This window comes from Diabrotica undecimpunctata, chromosome 7 (genome assembly GCF_040954645.1).
Source record: "Diabrotica undecimpunctata isolate CICGRU chromosome 7, icDiaUnde3, whole genome shotgun sequence".
NCBI classification, from domain to species: domain Eukaryota; kingdom Metazoa; phylum Arthropoda; class Insecta; order Coleoptera; family Chrysomelidae; genus Diabrotica; species Diabrotica undecimpunctata.
This window is the reverse complement of record NC_092809.1, coordinates 50,831,491-50,852,928: the sequence shown is the minus strand read 5'-3', so window position 1 is coordinate 50,852,928 and position 21,438 is coordinate 50,831,491. Positions and strand designations below refer to the sequence as shown.

At 32.9% G+C, this 21,438-nt stretch overlaps 1 protein-coding gene across 2 annotated transcripts in view; it reads right to left on the bottom strand.

The window, feature by feature from the left end:
- The window catches only part of Megf8 (multiple EGF like domains 8), a 94,773-nt gene that overhangs the window by 20,129 nt on the left and 53,206 nt on the right, over window positions 1-21,438 (bottom strand). For both annotated transcript variants that reach the window (XM_072537310.1, XM_072537311.1), the window contains exons 11-18: window positions 21,025-21,289; window positions 20,555-20,941; window positions 15,472-15,838; window positions 12,877-13,021; window positions 10,065-10,349; window positions 9,583-9,852; window positions 7,698-8,074; window positions 6,928-7,132 (exon numbers count right to left, since the gene is read on the bottom strand). In XM_072537310.1, coding sequence (XP_072393411.1) covers window positions 6,928-7,132; window positions 7,698-8,074; window positions 9,583-9,852; window positions 10,065-10,349; window positions 12,877-13,021; window positions 15,472-15,838; window positions 20,555-20,941; window positions 21,025-21,289 — 2,301 coding nt within the window. The remainder of the gene's footprint in view (window positions 1-6,927; window positions 7,133-7,697; window positions 8,075-9,582; window positions 9,853-10,064; window positions 10,350-12,876; window positions 13,022-15,471; window positions 15,839-20,554; window positions 20,942-21,024; window positions 21,290-21,438) is intronic.

Sequence of the window (21,438 nt, the reverse complement as noted above, 5' to 3'; positions counted from 1 at the left end):
CTATAAATATATTAGCTAATCATGAAGATAAACTAGAGCCCATTGCTAGACCAAAATTTTGTTTATAGAATTCATTTTCAATTTTTAATTGAAAATAGGAATTATCAGTACATAATATCAATAACTTCATTATAGCTGATATATTTAGTATTGTTCTAGTTGCCAATGTATCATCATTCTCTAATTTTGTTTAATTATTTTTAAAGTCAATCTGGAAGAACACACACCTAAGAGAAGACACAAAAACAAGAATCTATAAGTATATTAACATACACGGCGGAGACAAGACCTGACACATCTAAAACGAGACGACTACTAGAAACAACAGAGATGAAAATACTCCTACGAGTGTCAGGAAAAAGTCTGTTGGATAGGAAGAAGCGAAAATAAGAAGAGCATGCAATATAGAAGAAATAAATGGATGGGTGACAAAACGGAAACAGGAATGGAACGAACACATTAGTAGAATGGCAGAGGATAGGATAGTACGAATAGCACGATATAAGTCACTAAGTGGACGAAGAAGTATTGGCAGACCAAGCAAAAGATGGTGTGATAATTTAAACAATTTAGGAGGTTAATATTGAAGAACAAACAGACTTTAAAGCCTATATACAAGAAAGAAGAAGAAGAAGATCAAGATCATTAAATGTTAGAATAAGTGAACGTCAATCTTATATTAAAAATAGAGAATTTGATAGATTTCAAATATTATTATGTAAATACGCACGGGATAATGAACATAGGGTTCAATGGAATCATTCAAGTGTAGTCCTAAATGAAACGGATGGTAAAAAGAGAAAAATCAAAGGAGCGGCTCTAATTATGCTAAATGAGACCAATCGCGTCGCAAATTCCTCGGCAGAGTGCAGTGCAGTAGGATTTGGTTACCCATATTAAAAGAGAAAATCAATAAAAAGAAAATACTACTATTAGTAAGTCAATAACATATCGAGGATACATCTTTTATATTTAAAAAAAAAACATGCATATAAAATCAGAGTTTGATGTTTGTTCAAAGTAAACTAAATATAAGACCAAATACTTACCACGTTGAGATAGTATCATGAGGATTTTTACTGGTTTTTCCTCATGATATACTATGTAATCATTAATGGAATAATTTTACTGTCATTATTGCATGTGGTTGTCTTTTTAAAGACGGATCACATGCTATGATATTTTCTGAAGGGTATTTTCAAGTTGATTTCATGTAATCGAATGATCTATCTTACAATAAAGTCGTACCAGGAACGCAACTCAACAATATTGCCAATATCATTTGAAAGTCGACTATTTTAAAATTTATAATACATGTTTGAATTGTCAATATGAATGAGTCAGATAAAATTAAATTATTATAATTTTTCAGCAAGTAATAAAAAGAAAATTTGTTTAATTTATTATTGTTTGTTTTTTGAGAACGATTTCCGAAGTGGAAATAGATGCCAGATTAAGAAAATAGTAATTGCAAAAAGATGCCACAAGAAAACAGCTACAGAGCAGTATCATAAATTCAAATTGATAAAAGTCGCAATATCTCCAGTTCTAATCAATGAAAATTGATGTTTTTTTTAATAGTTGCATAGATTATAAACATTCAATTAGGTAATTTGTGAATTGTTTATTTAACCGAGTATTTTTGTTTAAAATATTTAAATTAAGTATTTATTTTGCAAAATTTTACTTTTTTGTAATGTTAATTTTCTTGTATTATGTTTGTTATTTTTACAATTACTATTTCTCATTTGAAATGAACAAAAAAGCACAAGCCAAAGTAAGAAAAAAGATAACTCGAAAAAAGAACGAATCATGGGAACAGAACTGCCAAAAGATCAACACCTACATAGGAGGTAGAAGAAGCACAGAGAGTTGGAGATTGATTAAAAGTACGAGACATGATAAGAAAAAATACGTTATATCACCAATAACAACAGAAAAATGGGAAGAATATTTCAAAAAATTACTAACAGAACAAAGACCAGAATTTACTAACATGGAAGACAACACGATAGGTATACGTATAAATTCATCACCATTACAAATAAGTAAATCAGAGATGGAAGAAATAACCAAATCCCTGAAAAATGGAAAATCCCTTGGTCCTGGTGACATTCCTGCAGAATTAGTGAAAGCCGGCACAGACAAACTCCAGGAACAGTTAAGAAAACTCTTTCATGACTGCTTGAATGGGGCCGAATTACCAAAAGAATGGAAATTATCTATCATGTCAACTATCCACAAAAAGGGCAGCAAGGATCAGTGTGAAAATTACAGAGGAATTGCGGTAAACAGCACAATAAGTAGAATGTATGGGAAACTTATTAAGAACAAAATAGAAAATGACTATAGAGATTACGAAACAGAGGAGCAAGCTGGTTTTAGAGCTGGGCGATCCACAGTAGACCACTTGTACTCTATTACGCAAGTTATTTGAGAAAAAAACAGCCGTCAATAAAGAAGTTTACCTGGTGTACGTATACTTACAAAAAGCATATGACAGTGTACCCCTCAGTAAACTATGGTCAACCCTACAGCAAACCAACATTAAGCATGGTCTTATCAAAGCAGTCCAAAGTCTGCATAATGGAACGACTGCAAAAATTAAAACTGGATCAAGGATATCTGAGGGATTTAAGGTCACGAAAGGACTAAAGCAGGGTTGCTGTATTTCGCCTACCCTTTTCAAAATTTATCTGGAACAAGCACTCAAGCTGTGGAAAAGAAAATGTAATGGCATGGGAATCCCTCTCAATGACGAGACTACACTATACACCTTATGTTTTGCTGATGACCAAATACTGATTGCTCAGGATCATGACGACTTGAGTTACATGACTCGGAAGCTAATAGAAGAATATAACAAATGGGGTCTCGAAGTCAACATTAAGAAAACTGAAACCATGTGCATTGGAGTGACAAAGCAGTCCATTATATTAGACGATGGGGTAGAAATTAGACACTGTGATGAATACAAGTACCTGGGTATGAAGATAACTCAAGATGGAACACTCCATGCTGCTATAAAAGACAGAAACATACAGGATAGAAAAGCCATATCCATGATGAACGGCATTCTGTGGGACCAAACAATATCTAAAGCGAACAAACAACTCATATACAACACCATACTTAAAAGTGTAATCACATATGGCAGTGAAGTTTGGCCAATGAAACAAAGAACAGAGAAACTGTTACTAGTAACAGAAATGGACTTCTGGAGAAGAGTAGCAGGCAAATCAAGAAGAGATCGGATACCAAATGAGAGAATACGAGAAATGATGGGAGTCAAGCATACAATAGTTGATGACATAAAAACAAAACAGTTAATATGGTACGGCCATGTACAGAGAATGCCAGATGACAGGATTCCGAAACAGATTTTGACGTGGACACCACAAGGAAGAAGAAAAAGAGGAGGGCCGAGAAGAAGCTGGAGAGAGGGAATTGAAATAGAACTAGAGGAAAGAGAAATCCCTCCAGGCCTATGGTTAAATAGAGAAGAATGGCGGTTAGGAGTTGGAAGGCGTCGGAGAACGCTGTAAACCGATAGTAGTAGTACTTTTTCTCAAAACAGTACACATATATTTTACACAAATTAATTGTTATAAGCTTTATATAATTATAAATAAAAATTTAGAATGAATCTGCGTATATAATTAACATATTACAATGCACATACTTAATTTTATTATTTTTATTTATAATTATATAAAGTTTATTACAATTAATTTGTTTAAAATATATTTGTAATGTTTTTCAGTCAAGAAAAGTAATTGTAAAAATAATCACCATAATTCAAGAAAAATTAACATGTATAGATTTGATTTTCAAATAAAAAATTAATTTTTTTGTAAAATTATTGTAAAAAGATATTATTTATAACTATATTACATAAATATTTAAGTTGATTATCTTTTCATAACCTTCTCTACGAATAATAAGAGTAAAGTAAAATTTTGAACAATAATTATTTTTAATTGTATAAACAATTGCTTTGCAACAATTCACAAATTAACTACTTAATTGAATTTTTATAATCTATGCAATGAGATACCCCAAATAAACCAAACACCGATTTTCGTTTAATAGAACCGAAGATATTGCGACTTTTATAAATTTGAATTTATGAATTCAGTTTTTGAAATAGTAAAATCGACAAATAATAAAAGGTCTAACTCGGGTAGGTACTAAGGTTCGTAGGCCATGGCATTTTTTTTTAAATTCGTGAAAATATTCCAACATTTTGACTAAAAAAAAAAACTTGCTATATGTTGCTGCGTCTGAGTTATTTTAAATGTTTATAGCTTAAAATCACAGTACTTTTGTAAACCTATTTTACAATATTTAACATAAATTTTTTAATTGTTAAATAATTTAATTTGCTAAATAAGCGTTTCTGTTCAATTTGATTTGGTGCTTTCATAATTCATGTAGCCTAATAGTTTACGCATAATAGCTTTGTAGATAAAAGCTTTCTGGGATCAACAATTTCAATTTTGCAATAACGGTTAAGTGGAGCTTCATGAAATTTTTGTAGCTGTAATGTCCTTATTATCACGCGAAATTAAAGTTTTTTGTGCATTTTTCTTCTTCTTCTTCTTCCTCTTTATAAGCAAGTCTGCTTGTTCATTTGCGGATTAATTATTTGCGGTTCATTAAGGTTGTCACTTCATCTTTTGCGCGGTCGTCCGATACTTCTTTTGCCGATTGGTGACTTATCTCTTGCTATTTTGACGACACAGGTCTCCCACATTCTGCTTATGTAGTTATTCTATTCTATTTTTTTTTTTTATTTTGTGCCCATTCGTTTATACACTGTACGTTACATTTTCTTCTAATGTCTTCACTTCTCTTTCGATCTCTCAGCGTATTTCCTGTAATTCTTCTTAGTACTCTCATCTCTGCCGTTTCCCGTAGCCTTTGCATTGTGGCTGTGTCGGGTCTTATTTCTGAGGCATCTGTCATTATTGGTTTCATAAATTCTGGCTTTATAAATTCTTGATTTCATCTGTGTTAATGTGTCTGTTTCGCCATATAGTGTTATTAAGGCATCCTGCCAGTCATTTGCTTTTTGTACTTGATCTCTCACTTCTATGTCCACGTCCAGGTCTCCATAGCTAGACAGTGTAATTCCCAGGTATTTTATTTCTATTACTTGTTCAATACTGATGCCATAGATTTCTCTTTTACATCTGGTTGGTTCTTTGCTGATTACTATTGTTTTCTGAGATGAGATTGTCATATTAAATTCTTTTGCTCCTATATTAAATTTGTGGACCAGTCTTTGCAGACTATCTTCATCTTGGGCTATCAATATTGCATCGTCTGCGTGACAGAGTATTTTGATTTCTTTGTTTCCCATTCCCAATGAATCCCCTTGTCATTTGTAAGTTGTCCATCTATTCTGATTTCCATTTAGTTGTTTTGGTAGATGTTTTCGATAGTTTTTATAATATTTAGGGAAGATTCTCTGTTATACAGAAGATGGATTACATCTTTGAGTCTTACTATGTTAAAGGCTTTCTTTAGGTCAATCAGACACAGAAATGCTGGTCTATTATACTCTAGTGATTTCTCAGCAATTTGCTTTATAACGAATATTGCATCTGTACACGATCTTCCACTACGAAAACCTGCTAAACTTATCCTCTGATTTATTAGTAGGTACTTGTAAAATTTTAGTTTTAAGTTTTAGCGTAGTATTTAACAAGTTTACACCTCTGTAGTTTTCTGGCTGTTTTTTATCTCTTTTTTAAATAGTAGAATTAGTTCACTCGTTCTCCATTCTTTCGGTATTTTATAATTTTATTAATTAATGTTAATTGTTCTGTCATTGCTGCTCCACAATATTTCAGTAACTCGTTTGGTATTCCGTCGTTACCTGCTGCTTTTCTGTTCTTCAGGTTTTCAAATATTTTCCGAACTTCCTGTACATTTGTATTAAGTTCTTCATTTATGGTAATTTCTGGTGTTTCCGGTTCTAGCGTCGTTTGTTCTTCCTCTGCAGATAGCTTTTTTAGGTAGTCAAGCCACGTATCCTTTTCTAAGTGTTTTGGTTCTATTAGTTCCTTTACCTCCGTTTTATAATTCCTTTTGCAGACCGTAAAAATCATGTTCCATTTCTTTCAAAAACCTTTTTTTTTCTCAGAAAATGTGCATTTTTAGAAAAGTTATTAATAATTTTCAAAAAATCGACTTTTGAAGCTATTTTTGCAATAATTAAGCAGCAAATTAACAAAAATATCTTTACAAACTCTCATTTTAAAGGATTTTCTATGATTTTTTAGTAAAATTGTGTCACTTTTTCATATAATTTACCGGTCTTCACCTTTAGTATTTAAAATCAAATAGCGATGTTACATTTTTTATTTATTGTTTATAAGTGAAAAATGAGGTTTAATCTTTTGCATATTTTGTTTATTACATATTGATACCACCAAATTTATCAAAAGCAATAAAATACTTTTTGTTTGTTAATTTCTCTAGTCTATATTTCAAAACAAACCTGGACGATAATTCAGCAATATTGTCAATTTATTGCTTTTGGAAACTGGTGTAAGTCGTATTCACACCATATTTACCATATTCCACAATTAATATCAAACTATATTTTAATTACTCTGCACAAGCTTTCAATATGATTTATATACCGTGAATATTATTACGCAAAGTCCATTATTTTTCAATATTACTGTGCAAATTGGTACAAAACTTAAATGGAACACTAACAACATGCAAAAACACAAACAAGGTGTTATACGAGAAAATTGAGAAGAATTTACACAGAAGCTTAGGTGCAAAAATCACGAACACTGTGAAAAAAAAATGAAAATAGAAAATTATAAAAGACTAATTAATAAAATGGTGTATATGTATAATGAAACATTAGTAAATGGATTAATATGTGCCCCAAAACGAACATACCTAATGGGCAAACAGGTTCGCAACCATTAACTCCGTCCTTATATCCTTCACCACAATTGCATTCGAAGCCTTCATCTAGATCTACACATATTTCTGATTCTATTGCACATGTGTGGTGGCCGTTGTTACATTCGTCTTCGGGAGGACATTTAACATAATGCCAGCTGTATGTTACATTGTTCAATGGCTCTATCGCTTCCACTTCCTAAAATAAAGTACCAAAATAATGTTCAAAAGAATTAAAAATGGAACAAATTTACAAAAAATCTGAAGATAAATTCGACTTTTTGAGGTTATATTAAAGTGAACTAATGATTTACGTTATAAAGATAATGATAAAAATAAAAATTTAAACAATTATAGAAGAATAGAAAACACTTTTTTTGTTATATTAATTGACCAATAATAGATCGTACTTTGTAGTGGAGGTTTTTTTAATTATTGTAATTAATTTCACAATAACTTTCAGGATATATGAACCACCTCCAGGTTCTACGTAAAAATTGACAATAAATATTTAGTACATTGAAAAGTTAGTTCTTGTTGAATTTTTGAGAGGGTGCAATTTAATTTTTTGGTGTGTTGGAGGGATAAGAATATGCTTAAGTTTAAGTTTCTTGAGTCGCCACCCTGGATAACAAGGGTGCTAGTACCCCTACAGAAAATGTCTTCAGTTATAGCAAATTAAATTATCTACAACTTTATTCCTGGTATAGTATTGTGTATTTCTAATAAAACTTTATAAAATACCACATAAAAAAGTCACTTACTCCAACTTTTCGATGATTCTCCAAGAAAACCTCTTCGCACGTGCCCAACATCGGCCTATCATTGGATCCCTCGGTACAGAAACCTTCCCCGCTCAAACCTGGCGTGGCACACCATCCACAAGGAGCATGTTTCAAACAACTCGAGCACTGAGTGAACGAGTTGCAAGGTTCTGGACAGTGTTGTCGCTCGTCTGGGCGTAAAACTAATCCACAAACTCCGCCTGCGCAGTATACGTCTTGGTAGGATTCAGATACGCATTCATCTAGCTGTGTCGACCAACGGCAATCGGGGGTTTCGAGGCAAGAGGAGCAGGTTGAGTAGTTAATACAAGGTTGGGGGCATACTGCTACCGAATTGGCTTCTTGCTCTTGAGTCACTATAAAATATAAAATAAACTTTGGCATTTTTAGGGGAAAGTAATGTAAGAATTTTTAGTAAAAAAGCTTCGTCATCTGAGTTTTCAAGAATATTTAAGATTATACCCAAGTAACAAAATTGAGAGACGACATTGAAGTGAAGGATCCTGTATTAGAAAAATAATTTTTGTAGAGCGGAGAAGCATGATTAGAATATAGAGAATTATTTTTTAAATGAGAGTAATTAAATTATTATTACGATTGCAATATTGGGAAGTACAGTCTTGTGCATTTTTATGTATACACACTTACAATTTTACTATTTTTAGCAGTTGGCAATACTTTTATATAAAAGTTTGACAGTTCTGACAGTTATCGAGTAATGACACGTGCGACATGTCTATTGACTTGATGTATTTTTGTTGTTGTTTTTTTTTAATTACTGAATTTTTGCTGATGTAAGCTGAACAAAGTCTCTATTTGCTTTTAATTTTTGAAAATTAGTGTTACACCCAAAACGCACAATAAGACTGGCAGTTTGAGTGACCACACATAAATTATTTAAAGACATAAGGCGTGTCGTATAAGTATAAGAGTTGTAACCAAGATTTTAAAGCACAAAAACATAATACTGGAACGATTAAGGCTAACAGAAAAGAGAAATGTAAAAGGAAGAGACGGATAATACCAAGAGATGAATATTTTTGAAAGGGGGATAGTACATTAAATCATTGGAAAACAAGCCAAGAAATTAAGCAAGCTCATGACTCTACAGTACGAGAATTACTTATGAAAGGTTAAAGCGATCGTAAAAAAAATGGATATTGAGTGTTACCATGATGGAGACACGATACGTTTTGGAAAAAAGTGTTTTTCTCAGATGATGGCCATTTTTTGTACAAGGACAGTGATCTTGCCTAGTTATAATAAGGGACAATGAAAAAGTTACGACAGCTCATATTGATTAAACAATTAAACTTTTGTTGAAGAATATGTTTAGAACTGCTTTTCATATAAAGATACTAGATCATTGATGAATTTGTAAAAATGCAGATAATTTGTAGAATATCGATTGCAATCTGAACTAAGAACATTTGGTGTCAACGATCAAGCAGCTTTTCAACAATATTAGATTCCGCGTCACGTATCCAATCCTTTGAATGGCCAAAAAGCTCACTGAAAATCTCAATCCGATTGAAAATTTGATACAGTTCTTTTCCAGATCAGCCATACTCATGTATAATCAATAAATTTGTATTTAACATGGAGTAATTTTCAAAAAGCATCATTATACAAAATTAGCGACTCTCTATCCTGAGTACTCAATTAACTACACTAACACCCAATCTTAATCCGATTGAAAATTTGATCCAGTTGTTTTCGAATCCGCCATTCGCATAACACTACATGTATAAATCAATAAGTTTGTTTTTAACATGTAGCAATTTTCACAGTTGTTTCTATATACACTAAAATTTTATGGGCAAGTACAATTTTAAGATAAAACTATTACAAAAACTCAACTTACCTGACATACACTGTCGTCTAGAATAGCTCCAGTCACAGCCTGGCATTTGGTGGCATTGTATACAGTCTGTGGCAGTACATTTATTGTATGGGCAGCTAGCTAATGTTGAATTACAGTTATTCGCGTTACTCGTGCACACTCCTTGACACCAAGAACAGGAACCTGACTGTATGCAAACGGTGCAGTCTTGAATTGTTGAACAGTTATTCGGAGTTGTTTGATATATGTTGTAAAGGGAACACACTTGACTTTCATTTGTTACTAGAGAAGCTGAAAAATATAAATTATGTATATATGATATGATTGATCAAATAAAATTGTTTTGCCTTTATTTCAAAAATTATTTCATGCTGATAAATAAAAATCCAAATAAATCTTTCATTAAAATTTTCAATAATGCATAACTTTTTGGTTTAATGATTTTGTTTCGATAACGAGTTTTCGAACGAGTAAAAGAATAATTTTTGACTCAAAAAACTTACCATTTTCAGGAGTTTCTAGTGTACACTCCTTCGTATTCGAGTGGCACTGTTCAGAAATAATATCTTCACCGACTTTACTGGCACAGTATCCACAGCCTGACATATATAAGCAAGTTATTCGTCGTGGCAAGAGATTGCATAAATCTGTGGGCAATTCAATTCGAAGTACAGTACTTTGAGTCTCTATGCCCCAACCACCTATGGCGTAGATGGCGTCACCATCGGGCTCAACCGTCATTCCTTGTGCATACGATTGGGTAGGGAAGGGACCAATTTTTTCAATGTCTTGAAACAAAAAAAAATAATTCAAACTGTAGGTAATTGCTTTAAAAATTGTATTTGGTACATTAAGGGAGTTTTTATATTTTTAAATATGTTATAAAACAATAAATCGATGATTTAGTACAAAAACATTGTCAATTATAAATAGAAGAATCGTTGTATATTACTGTCTAATTTTGGTAGCATCAATACACTCAAAATTCAGTCAACCGTTGCACGTGGATTAAGTGAGATCCGATTAATGAAAATTACAAGAATTCTTCTAGTTTTTCTGCTTCAAACAAGACGGTAAATCCGTAGGCTTCATTCAGTTGCTTTGAACTTATTATTGATTTAAATCATGTTGTTTTCATTACATTTTGGCGCATCTGTTGGTAAGGCGTAAAGGGGTCATAGTGCACAGGAGTGCGCATGAATCACTCACAAACAATGAAATGTTAAATATTAATATTACCATTTTTATGTACAGATGACATGAAAATACACTAGAAAATCTACGATTCTTACATATACCAACAAAGATTTACAAAATACTGTCTATGCAATCAGAAATTACGGCAAAAAATAAGGGGAAACGGGAAGAGCTTTTAACATTTCCGAATCAACTTTAAGAAAAAGATTAACACTCGCCACCCCGTTTAGGTCGCACAACTGTATTTTTAAATGAAGTAGAAGAACAATTAAGATACGAGAGATGTGTTAACGCTTGCAAAATTATTCTATGGTTTAACACCTAAAGAACTTAGACGATTGGTATTCAGGTATGCTGAAGAAAATAATATCGCAAATAATTAATAAAGAGAAGAGATTAGCCGGAAAAAATTGGTTTTACGGGTTTAAAAAAAAGGATACCGATGTAACATTAAGACAACCAGAAGGAAGAAGTTTGAACATTCAATAAAGAGTCAACAACACTATTTTATTCTAATATCAAAATATTCATGGACAAGTTTAAGTTTGAGCCAAACAGAATTTTTAATATAGACGAAACTGGCATTACAATCTAAAAAGGTAGTTTTCTGCATGAGTGCTGCAGGAATATATTCCCCCTATGTTGATCTATCCCCGGAAAAGAGTATATCTTACACTTTAGAAAAATCTACCTCTTGGTGCTTTATATAAATATACCAAAAACGAATGGATCAATACGGAAGATTTTAGTGAGTGACTGTGCCATTTTGTAAGACATGCAAAGCCCACAGCAACTAATCCCATCCTTTTAGTGCTGGATAACCATTCCAGCCATATTTCTATTATTGCATATAATTTTGTCAAAAAAAAACATTTATATACTTCCATCACACCGCAGATCATCTTCAGCCTTTGGACTTGACTTTATTTAGTCCTTTGAAGAATTCACTTTAGAGAGAATATATTATCTTTAGCCATCAAAAAATTACCGAAAGTGACATAGCTAGCTGTTAAATAAAACATTTATGAAAGTTGCCACTATCGAGAAGGCAGTATCAGGTTTTCGTGCATCTGGAATATATCCGTTAGATCCCGATCAATTTATTGAAGATAATTTTGCTTCTGACAAACCAGCTAAGGAAATGAAGACAAAATTTGAGGAAACCCAGAAAAAAAAGACGATAAAAGCACGAGAATCTCAAGAGAAAGGAGGAACAGAAAGAAGCAAGAAAGGCAACTGTTAGAAGATGTTTTGATAAAGAATCGCCAGATATCTCGGCAGACAAAAACGCTTAAAGCAAACAAAAAAAAAGAAAAGAGTGCAACAGCTGAGTCGACTGATGTATCAGACAGTGATTTGTCAGATATTATCGATGAAGACGAATTATAGGATGTTGAGTTAAGCTTCATTCTACCACAATTATTAAAACCAGCTGCATCTAACGAGACATGTATTTGTGGGGAAAGAGGAAAAACAAAGAATTGTGGTATACATGTATGTTATGTGCCCCGTGGAATAACGCAGAATGTATAGATGTAAATACCCCAGAAAATTGTAAATGCGACTTTTGTTTAAGTTAAAAATATTACATTTAAACATATCAAACAATTAATATTTCTTCACATTATTGTACTTTTGACGTAGTGTTTTTATTATATTGATTTTAACTTGTTTTTAACTTTTTTAAATTGTTTTTTTTTTCTAATATTAATTTAGTGCGCACCATTTCCCAATCCGTATGCATGATTACCCTCATGGAAGGGAAATCGTGCGCAAAGGCACTTCTTTTATTTATTTAATATTATGCTTTTGCACTTTGTATTTCTCTAAAACTTATTTTAAATATTTAAAGTAGAATAATTAGAGCTTACTGTTACGTACTGGCCGTTATGATAGATTTAAAGAATTTACAACAGAAGCGATTTCTGCTTAAGTGCGCATCATTCTCCACTTTCCCGTATTATCTAAAAACTCTAAAATATAAATGAATTTGGCAAAACACAGCGTAACTCATGTACAATCCTTCAGAAGCAACGGGTTCAGTTATTTCTGTACGATTAAGCATAAATGCGGAAAAATATTCACTACACAAATAATAGTATTATCATGTAAACTTACCATTTGACATCAAGTTCATCCATCTATTGCAATTATATGAATAAGCATATAATGTGTCCGTAATATTCCATGGGTAAATTTTACCACCCATTATTATCATATAATCGTCAGTTGTAATAGCCGAATGGAAATATCTCGGGCGTGGCTAAAAATTATAATGTTTTAAGTATACTGTGATATCACAATAATAAAGCGAAAGCTCACCAACTAACGGCTTCCGCTGGCGTGATACTCTCTACAACAACTGCAACCGACGTGTATCGAGAATCTGTTCAATGAATTCACAGAGAAGTAATTCCTGTTTAATATCAATCCAAAGAATCCGATGCTTGTCATACGAAAGCTTTTCTTTCTTATATCAGGTGTCATTTACAAAATGAATAAGATTCTCAAACCAAAAGGAGTAGGGACAATATTTATCACTCATCAAAAACTTTGATCTCCTTCTCCAAAACACTATGAACATTCCATTTCCGATCGTAATTCCGATTCAGGAATCAGAAATGTAATTCTTAACTATATCCGGCCAATTGACCGAAGTGTGGTCCTATTGATCGCTTCAAACGACGACAAAAAACAGCCCGAACAAAATTAATTACTTTTATCAGTAGCTATCAACAAGTCCTTACAGACACTTCGTCTAAGGACTAGCAACCTCCAGTGGAGACTTCCGTTGCCATGTAATCTACAGTCCATCTAATTTAGATAACGATTTACGTCATTATATACGTCAGAGATTGAAGTTGACATAGTTGCCAAAGTATAAAAAAATCCTGAATCCATTTTAAATCAAATAGGTCACATAATTATTAATATACTCTTTACAACGACTATTTAAATTCTTACATGACATTTTTGAAATAAAACACACTAATTTTGTTCTAAAAAGAACAGATTTTATTAAATAGTTAAAAATATAAAACAAGAGGTATTCACTTTAAGATTTAAAATAATAAAGTACAAAAAGTGTCAACACCGCAACTGTCAAATAGGTGTTACCAATTTATGCCAAAATTTTACCTTCGTTCAATTACAGTTACAGTGTGTTCCGAACAAATGTTCTTGATAAAAACGCTTTATAATGTATTTATACAAATTAAATGAAACATATTATTGTGTATTTCTTTAAGTTAACATTAATAGAAACTTTTAAATATTAGTTCTACGCGTATATAATAAAATATGTCTAGTGGCTGTAATGCCAGTGTACTCGGTAAAGTGATTCTAAAAAAGAACACACCTACACCCTAAATATTTCGTGTTGGTATCATGTGACGTCACACGCTATGACGCCGATGACGTACATCGTTAATTAAATTAGATGAAGTGTATTCCTGTTAGAACTTAAACATCATAGTTTACAAATTTAAAAAATGTAACGCAAAGTTAATCTAACAACATTTAAAGGGTTTTAACCCATGTCTTTAGTGGCTCAAAACATGTACATGCAGATAACACTGATGATGGAATATTATTTCCGAAAACGTTCTGTGATGTAGCCCGATAGGGTTTTTAATATTAAACCTTTTATACAGGAATTTTTTGAATGAAATTTTTTTAATTACTCTATAATTACTTACTTTTAATTACTTTTTGGCCGAAACCTTGGCCTTGACACACTCAAATTAAATTCTCCAGTTAGTGAAATTTAATACGTCTTATAAGTATGCAACTCATTATACATTGAAGTATATCAACTTATCAGATGATATATCAACTCATTTTAATGTAACAGTTTCTAATAAAATTGATAGAACTTAAAAAGTTATGAAAAATTGGAGTTTTTGGAAAGGCCGATGGAAAATTCGTAAACATTTAATAAAGTACAGAAAAATGTAGATAGTCGAGAAGTATCACATCTTATTGAGTCGACTGAAAAAACTTTATGGAGATACCAATCTCCTCCTCCTCCTCTATCCTTTATCCTTCGTAAGGATGTGGTGACGTTATGGCATTTGACGAATGGTTGCTATCCATTCTTCTCTCTTCTGGGCGCGGATTTTTCGGCCTCCGACTGATATTCCTCCTTGCCATCCGTCGAATACAATGCGCATGATGTATTCGCTATATATATATATTGAATAACGTGGGAGAAATAATACATCCTTGACGAACACCGGCTTTTAGTTTAAAATTATCGGAGTATATGCTGTTGACTCTTACGTTTACTGTGTAGTTGATATACAGTTGTTTCAGTAGGTATATTAGATGTAGATGTATAGATACCAATCTATAAGTACACAAAGCACAACTGCAAGTACAATCATCGAGTACAGGATTTTATAGCTGATGTTAATCATATGGCGGTGTTGGCTTAATCAGAAGAGCCCGACAATTTTCTGAAAGGATTAATAGTACATACGTTCGTTAATAGTTTGAGAATGAGCTAAATACAGAAAGCTTTGCGATTAGTAAGACACAAACTATTAGATGAAGCACTATTTCACATATGGGAACACGATGCCACCGCAAGTAAAACTTCGCGGGGTTATCGAGCCTCGCAAATAAAAATATAACCGACAATTTACATATTATTATTATTATAAAAAGGTTGTCACAACTGTTTTTACATAAATAAAAAAGATAAGATCTTACCCAATGTAAAGTTGATCCAAGATTATTCAACTGCGTCCACGTCCTGTTCTCATAATTAAACATATACAGATTATTCGAAATCGTCGAAAGCTGCCTTTCGTATACAACGCCTCCAAATACAAACAAATTACTACTTTGAGCATGATAAACAGTCGTGTGACCGAAGATCCCTAGAGGCCCGGGACCTTTGGTATTGATAGGCACCCACTGCTCTTTTCCAAACTTGTAAGCCCAAACGAGATTTAGAAAACCATTTTGAGGGGATATACCGCCAATCAAAATGAGACTTTCTTGCGATTTATGGTATGTAAGAGTGTGTCCAGAAAGGGCTGGAGGCCATACGTCAGTCTTTTCAATCTCGCCCCACCTACAAAACAAATTAGAAATGTCACAAGACAAATAATTCTAATATATAACTGCGCAAACTCATGCGTTTTGGAATCAATGTGTATAAAATTAAATATTTTAGTGTGCAAACTTATACAATTTCAAAACATTCTTCGCAAACGAGAATATTTTACTGCACAACCTTATCTCTTTCCAAACCGTTTGCAACAGCTGAAGTAAAATACTAACATACTAATAACATTTAATCGTCGCAGAGTATTTTTACATTTACATTCTGCGCAGCCGTCAACATTTTATTGCACAAACTTCCAAATCGTTTGCAATTGCATTTAACTACTAAACATTTAAGTGAAAGAAGAACAATTTAAGGAAAAAAAGGAAAAAGACAGTTAAGATTTGATTTCACGTATAGTGCGTCTGTACATCCGCTTATACGTATTTCACCCTAATAGGGATCATCAGAGACGTCTATTCACATACGCTCTGAACGTGAAAATAAACCTTTCCTGTCTTGGGAAGCAACTCTAACATGGCTTCGTATGGACGCAAATAGCGACATCTGATAATAAATCCGTAAACTAATTTTTCGAAACCAAATTCAGATTTATGCTTTAATATGTGCCTTCTAAGAATTGCAGGGCAAAACACGTTGATAAAGATATTATTAGAGACATGGGGAATCTAAAATTGCATTCTACAACATATCTCCTCAACTAAGCAAAAATCCTTAGCGAATTGGTTTCTAGTACTCATAAAGAGTATACCGAAATAAAAGGAAAGACAGTTAAGATTTGATTTCACGTATAATGCGTCTGTATATCCGCTTATACGTATTTCACCCTAATAGGGATCATCAGAGATAACTATTCGCAGACGCTCTGAACGTGAAAATAAATCTTTCCTGTCTTGGAAAGGAACTCTAACATGGCTGAGCTAAAGACATATGTGGGGGCATATATGTCCCATCGGATTTCAAAAAATCTGCTGGCATCTGTTTGTCCCCAAATCCCATGTTATTTGAACGTATGCGTATTTTTAGACTTTCTTTACTCATTACCTAGTAGTATGCAACCTACATATCAAGTCTGTAACCTATAAATTAATGTTAACTCAACACGTGCATCAACAACTCATAAATAATACAATTTTAGTAAAGAAAAAGTGGCTGCTCTGTTTTTTAACGGATTATATTTTATTTAGTTGCTGAATAACACAGGTTAGGAATATGTATTGTTTATTTTTAATATTGTTTTCATCGATTTTACCATAATTTCTAAACGAGACTCTAGTGTCCCAGTAGTAGCTTATAGCGGGTCGTATTTATCCCATTCGTATTGTTTGGTTGCAGACTTACTATGGCACGTAGACGTTTTCTCACACAAAAAGAGCTTCAAGAAGAAATTGAAAACCTCTCAAATATTTCTGAAAATGAATCCGAGAAAGAACCTTATGCTGTCTCAGAGTCTGATTATGCACCTGGTGACGATTCTGCCTCAGATTCTGATGAAGTACCTGAGAATACTCCTAACAATGTAGATGTAAACATCACTGCTTCCGACGAATAAAGTACTGATAACGCGTAAATATCTGAAGGTTAGTCTGAAAGGAATGAATTGACTGCACAATGGAATATACCAAATACAAGCTTTTGTCCGAAAAAAGAAATTCCTACCCAGAGAAATGGGATAACAATACTAAATATTGATAAAGGTTCTCGTCCTGTTGATATTTTTCTAAAATTATTTTCACATAGTTTATTTATGCATATTGCTTCCTGTATAAACCAAAGAATAGCAGCACTTCCAAAAAATAGAAATCTAAAATTAAACACGAAAAAAACAGATATGTATATACGAAATGATGACAGTGATTGGTTGTACTATGGTCAGTGGCGGATCTAAGGGGGGGGGGGGCACGGGGGTCATGACCACCCCCAAAACAAAATTAAATATCAATCAAATAATCTTAAAAAAATATAATTTAAAACCCATCAACCCTATAAGCAGGAAGTCGAAAGTTCAAACTCATTTATTGTAGGGGTAAGTGTAAAATTATACGGAAGCCTTTTTAAATTGCTCTTTAAAAAAATCAACAATTCTGAATACATTAATATCTCGATTTACAACTTGATTTCCGCGAATAGAGAGTTACGCGATTTTCAAATTTTAACAATTTATCATTTGAGTGCCAGAGAATCGTTCGATTATCGATGAGAGAATTATTATTGCTCATTCAATGTACATGACATGACTTTTCGCACGAAATCAGCACAATTTTATTTTTTATTAGGTATTTCTTATCTTCAGTTTTGTCTACGAATTGTTTGTTTGTAATTTGAATATGTATTATAATTGTTGAGATTGTGTGCTACATTTTATAGTTTATCTATAATAAATATCAAAGTGAATATTGTTGTTGCATTAGCTCTGTCTGATACGTTAGTGAATAAAAATAAAGGAACTGTGGGCTGCTGTCCAAGGTATTTGTGAAACTGTGAAACAGAGTTTGTCTTAGTGATGTTTTAGGTACAACTGTATCACTTAGTCGTCTTCTTCAGTCACCAAAATTAGATTTTAAGTAGGCTACTGCGGCCATAGAGGACACTAAATGCATTCATCAAAATAAAAGATCAAATGCTGAATCTGTTTTTAGCAAACTTTACTATGAAGTAAACAAATAGCTGAACAACTAGACATTGAATTGAAGATGCCTCGTATAGTTTCTCGTCAAAACCAATCTGCTAACTCTTGCGAAGAATATTTCCGAAGATCTATTTATTTACCTCTTTTAGAAAATATCTTAACTTCCACCTTCCAGGATATTATTGTACCAACTACTTACTGCATATTCCACAGTAGAACAAGAGTTTTCACTGTAGATTCAAAAGTGGAAAAGAGTTGTGCAAAATAATGGAAAATTTCCTGATTGTATTTTAGAAGTATTGGAAAACTGCGATATTCCTAATATCCAAATATCAGAATATTTCTGCAAATATTAATTACACTGCCAGTCAGTGCAGCAACAACAGAGCGTTCTACTCTTAAGCGTCCAAAGACTTGGCTTAGAAATAGAACTTCTGTTAACTGGTTTAGCACTCATCAATGTGCATCCTGAAATTTCTCTAGATGTTGATGCAATCATAGAACGATTTGCTATATTTATTAGTTCCCTCTCAGTCCTCATTCTTCTCAGCACTTTGTTATTGATCACGTGCTATGTCCACGAAATCTTCAGCATTCTTCGAAAAACACACATTTCAAAGGCTTCTATATGCCTCATACTTATAATTCCGAGAGTCCATGTTTCCACTCCGTATAGCAATAAGGAATAAATGAATGTTGTTACAAATTGATATCGGATATCCAACGATAAGATAGAGTTTATTGGGAATGTTAAATACATACATTAATGTTTACACTTACATTGAGTTATTGCATTTAAATTACTTAACTTTGGTTTATACTTATTACCCTTCTTTGCACCCATAGGGTATTTGGGTGATAATAACTTCTCATTAGTTAAATATATCGCTTAAAATAATTATTGAGAAAATTACATGAGGCACAAATCATATCGTAAAGGTGCAAAAATCTAAATCCTGTATCAAAATCACCCTCAAGACCCATGACCCCCCTGACAAAAATTTGTAGATCCGCCACTGACTATGGTTATGTGTTACAATAAACTACCATCTATCTCACACTACTGGTCACAAAATGAATCACTTTCGAATTCCTTCATAAAAAAAGCTATTTCAAGAGATCGCTGTTGCTGTTTATTCCTGCTTTCTAAGTCCTATTAGGATAATCCTGAAAGAATGGTAATACATCAAAAACATACTACATCGATGAAGTGGTTACTTGTTTGAAACAAACTTTTGTAAAAGCGAGGACTCAGAGTTCCCATCGACTAATCAATGACTTAGTTCAAAGGAAGGTCTGCCCTGAAGCAGTATCTTCCTATGAAGCCAGTAAAAAAAAATATAAAAATGTAGCAACGAAGTGATTTTTTCACAATATATATATATATATATATATATATATATATATATATATATATATATATATATATATATATATATATATATATATATACGATTTCAATAGTCCTTTCTAAGGATACAAGGACACGCAACAAAGTAAAAAAATCAATCGCTTTGTAAGGTCTCTAGGTGTCAACGAATATTATTAAAATAATTTTAACAGTTTTATTTAGATACAATGAAATCAGTAATGAAAGGGTTAATATTCAATTTTTTTTTAATGTACAACGTTTGCAAACAGTTAACTACTGCAAAGCCATTTAATTGAACGAACAAGAATTAATTTGAGCGGAATTGAATATTTTACTGTGCAAACATAAATTTTTAAACCGTTGTGAGTAAACTCATCGGTTTACAAACCGTTTGAGTGCAAACGTAGAAATTTGACTACGCAAACTAATAAGTTGCACTAAAATACTAATATTCAATTATTTTTAAATGTACAACGTTTGTAAACGGTTGATGATACTGCAAAACATTTCATTAGAGGAATTTAATTTGTGCGGAATACAATATTTTACTGCGCAAACTCATATTCTGCGTAAAAACTTTACCATTCTGCGTAAAAGTGAATGTTTTACTGCACAAACTCATCTGTTTTGCACAATGTTTAACATTTTAATACACAAGCTTATCCGTTTGTAACTGCTACGGTAAAACACTAATCTGAAAGCTACATTTAAATGTACGAACCTTTGATTTTGTATGTCAAACTGCCAAAAATCATCCAAAGTCCTATTACGATAATTCTTATGTTTCTTTGACAACCCACCATAAACATAAATCGTCTGCGTATGGCCGATATCGGCGCCGTGAAAATATCTTCCCATCGGCATTTTAGCGTCAGGCGTCGACTCTATGGTCACCTGCATCCACGTCAAATTCTTCGTGTCGAAAAGTCGAACATCGTTCAGAGGACCGTGCGAGAGCGACAGTCCTCCGAACATCCAGAGAGCTCCTCTGCGATCCGATACCAAAGAGTGTCCAAAGCGGGGTAGGGTTTTTCGAAAATGTTCCAATGCCTCTGACAACTTGACTGTGTTGAATAGTTCAGTGAATGTTAGTTGAGTTTTGGTTTTCCTGAAAATATTCACAATGGTATAAGAAAAACATTTTTGCGATCCTCGAACCATCCTTATTAGTTATTAGTAAAGACCACTTACTTTATACCGCAAGAAGGACCAGTCCATCCCGCGCTACACAAACACCTTCCGTAAGATTTGTCGCAAGATCCTTGTCCTTTATCGTGGTTGCAATTGTCAAGACAAATTGATTGTTCACAGTCAAAACCGACGTAACCATCTTGGCAGACGCACTGACCGTTTTTGCACTCCCTGGGCGGACGGCAATCATCACAGCTGATAACCTTGTAGAAGGCACTGAAGCTCTCGCCTGGCTCGCCTTGCTTGTAATGAACTGTAAGCTGTCCTATAAAAAATTGCTGTTTATATAAGCTCCGAAAAAGATCTAGAGGTATGATAACACTATTTTTTACACCTTCAGTTCAGTTTATGTAAAGAAACGAATGAGAATATTATTTTGTCTGTCAAATTTAATGATACACCAATGTTAATTAA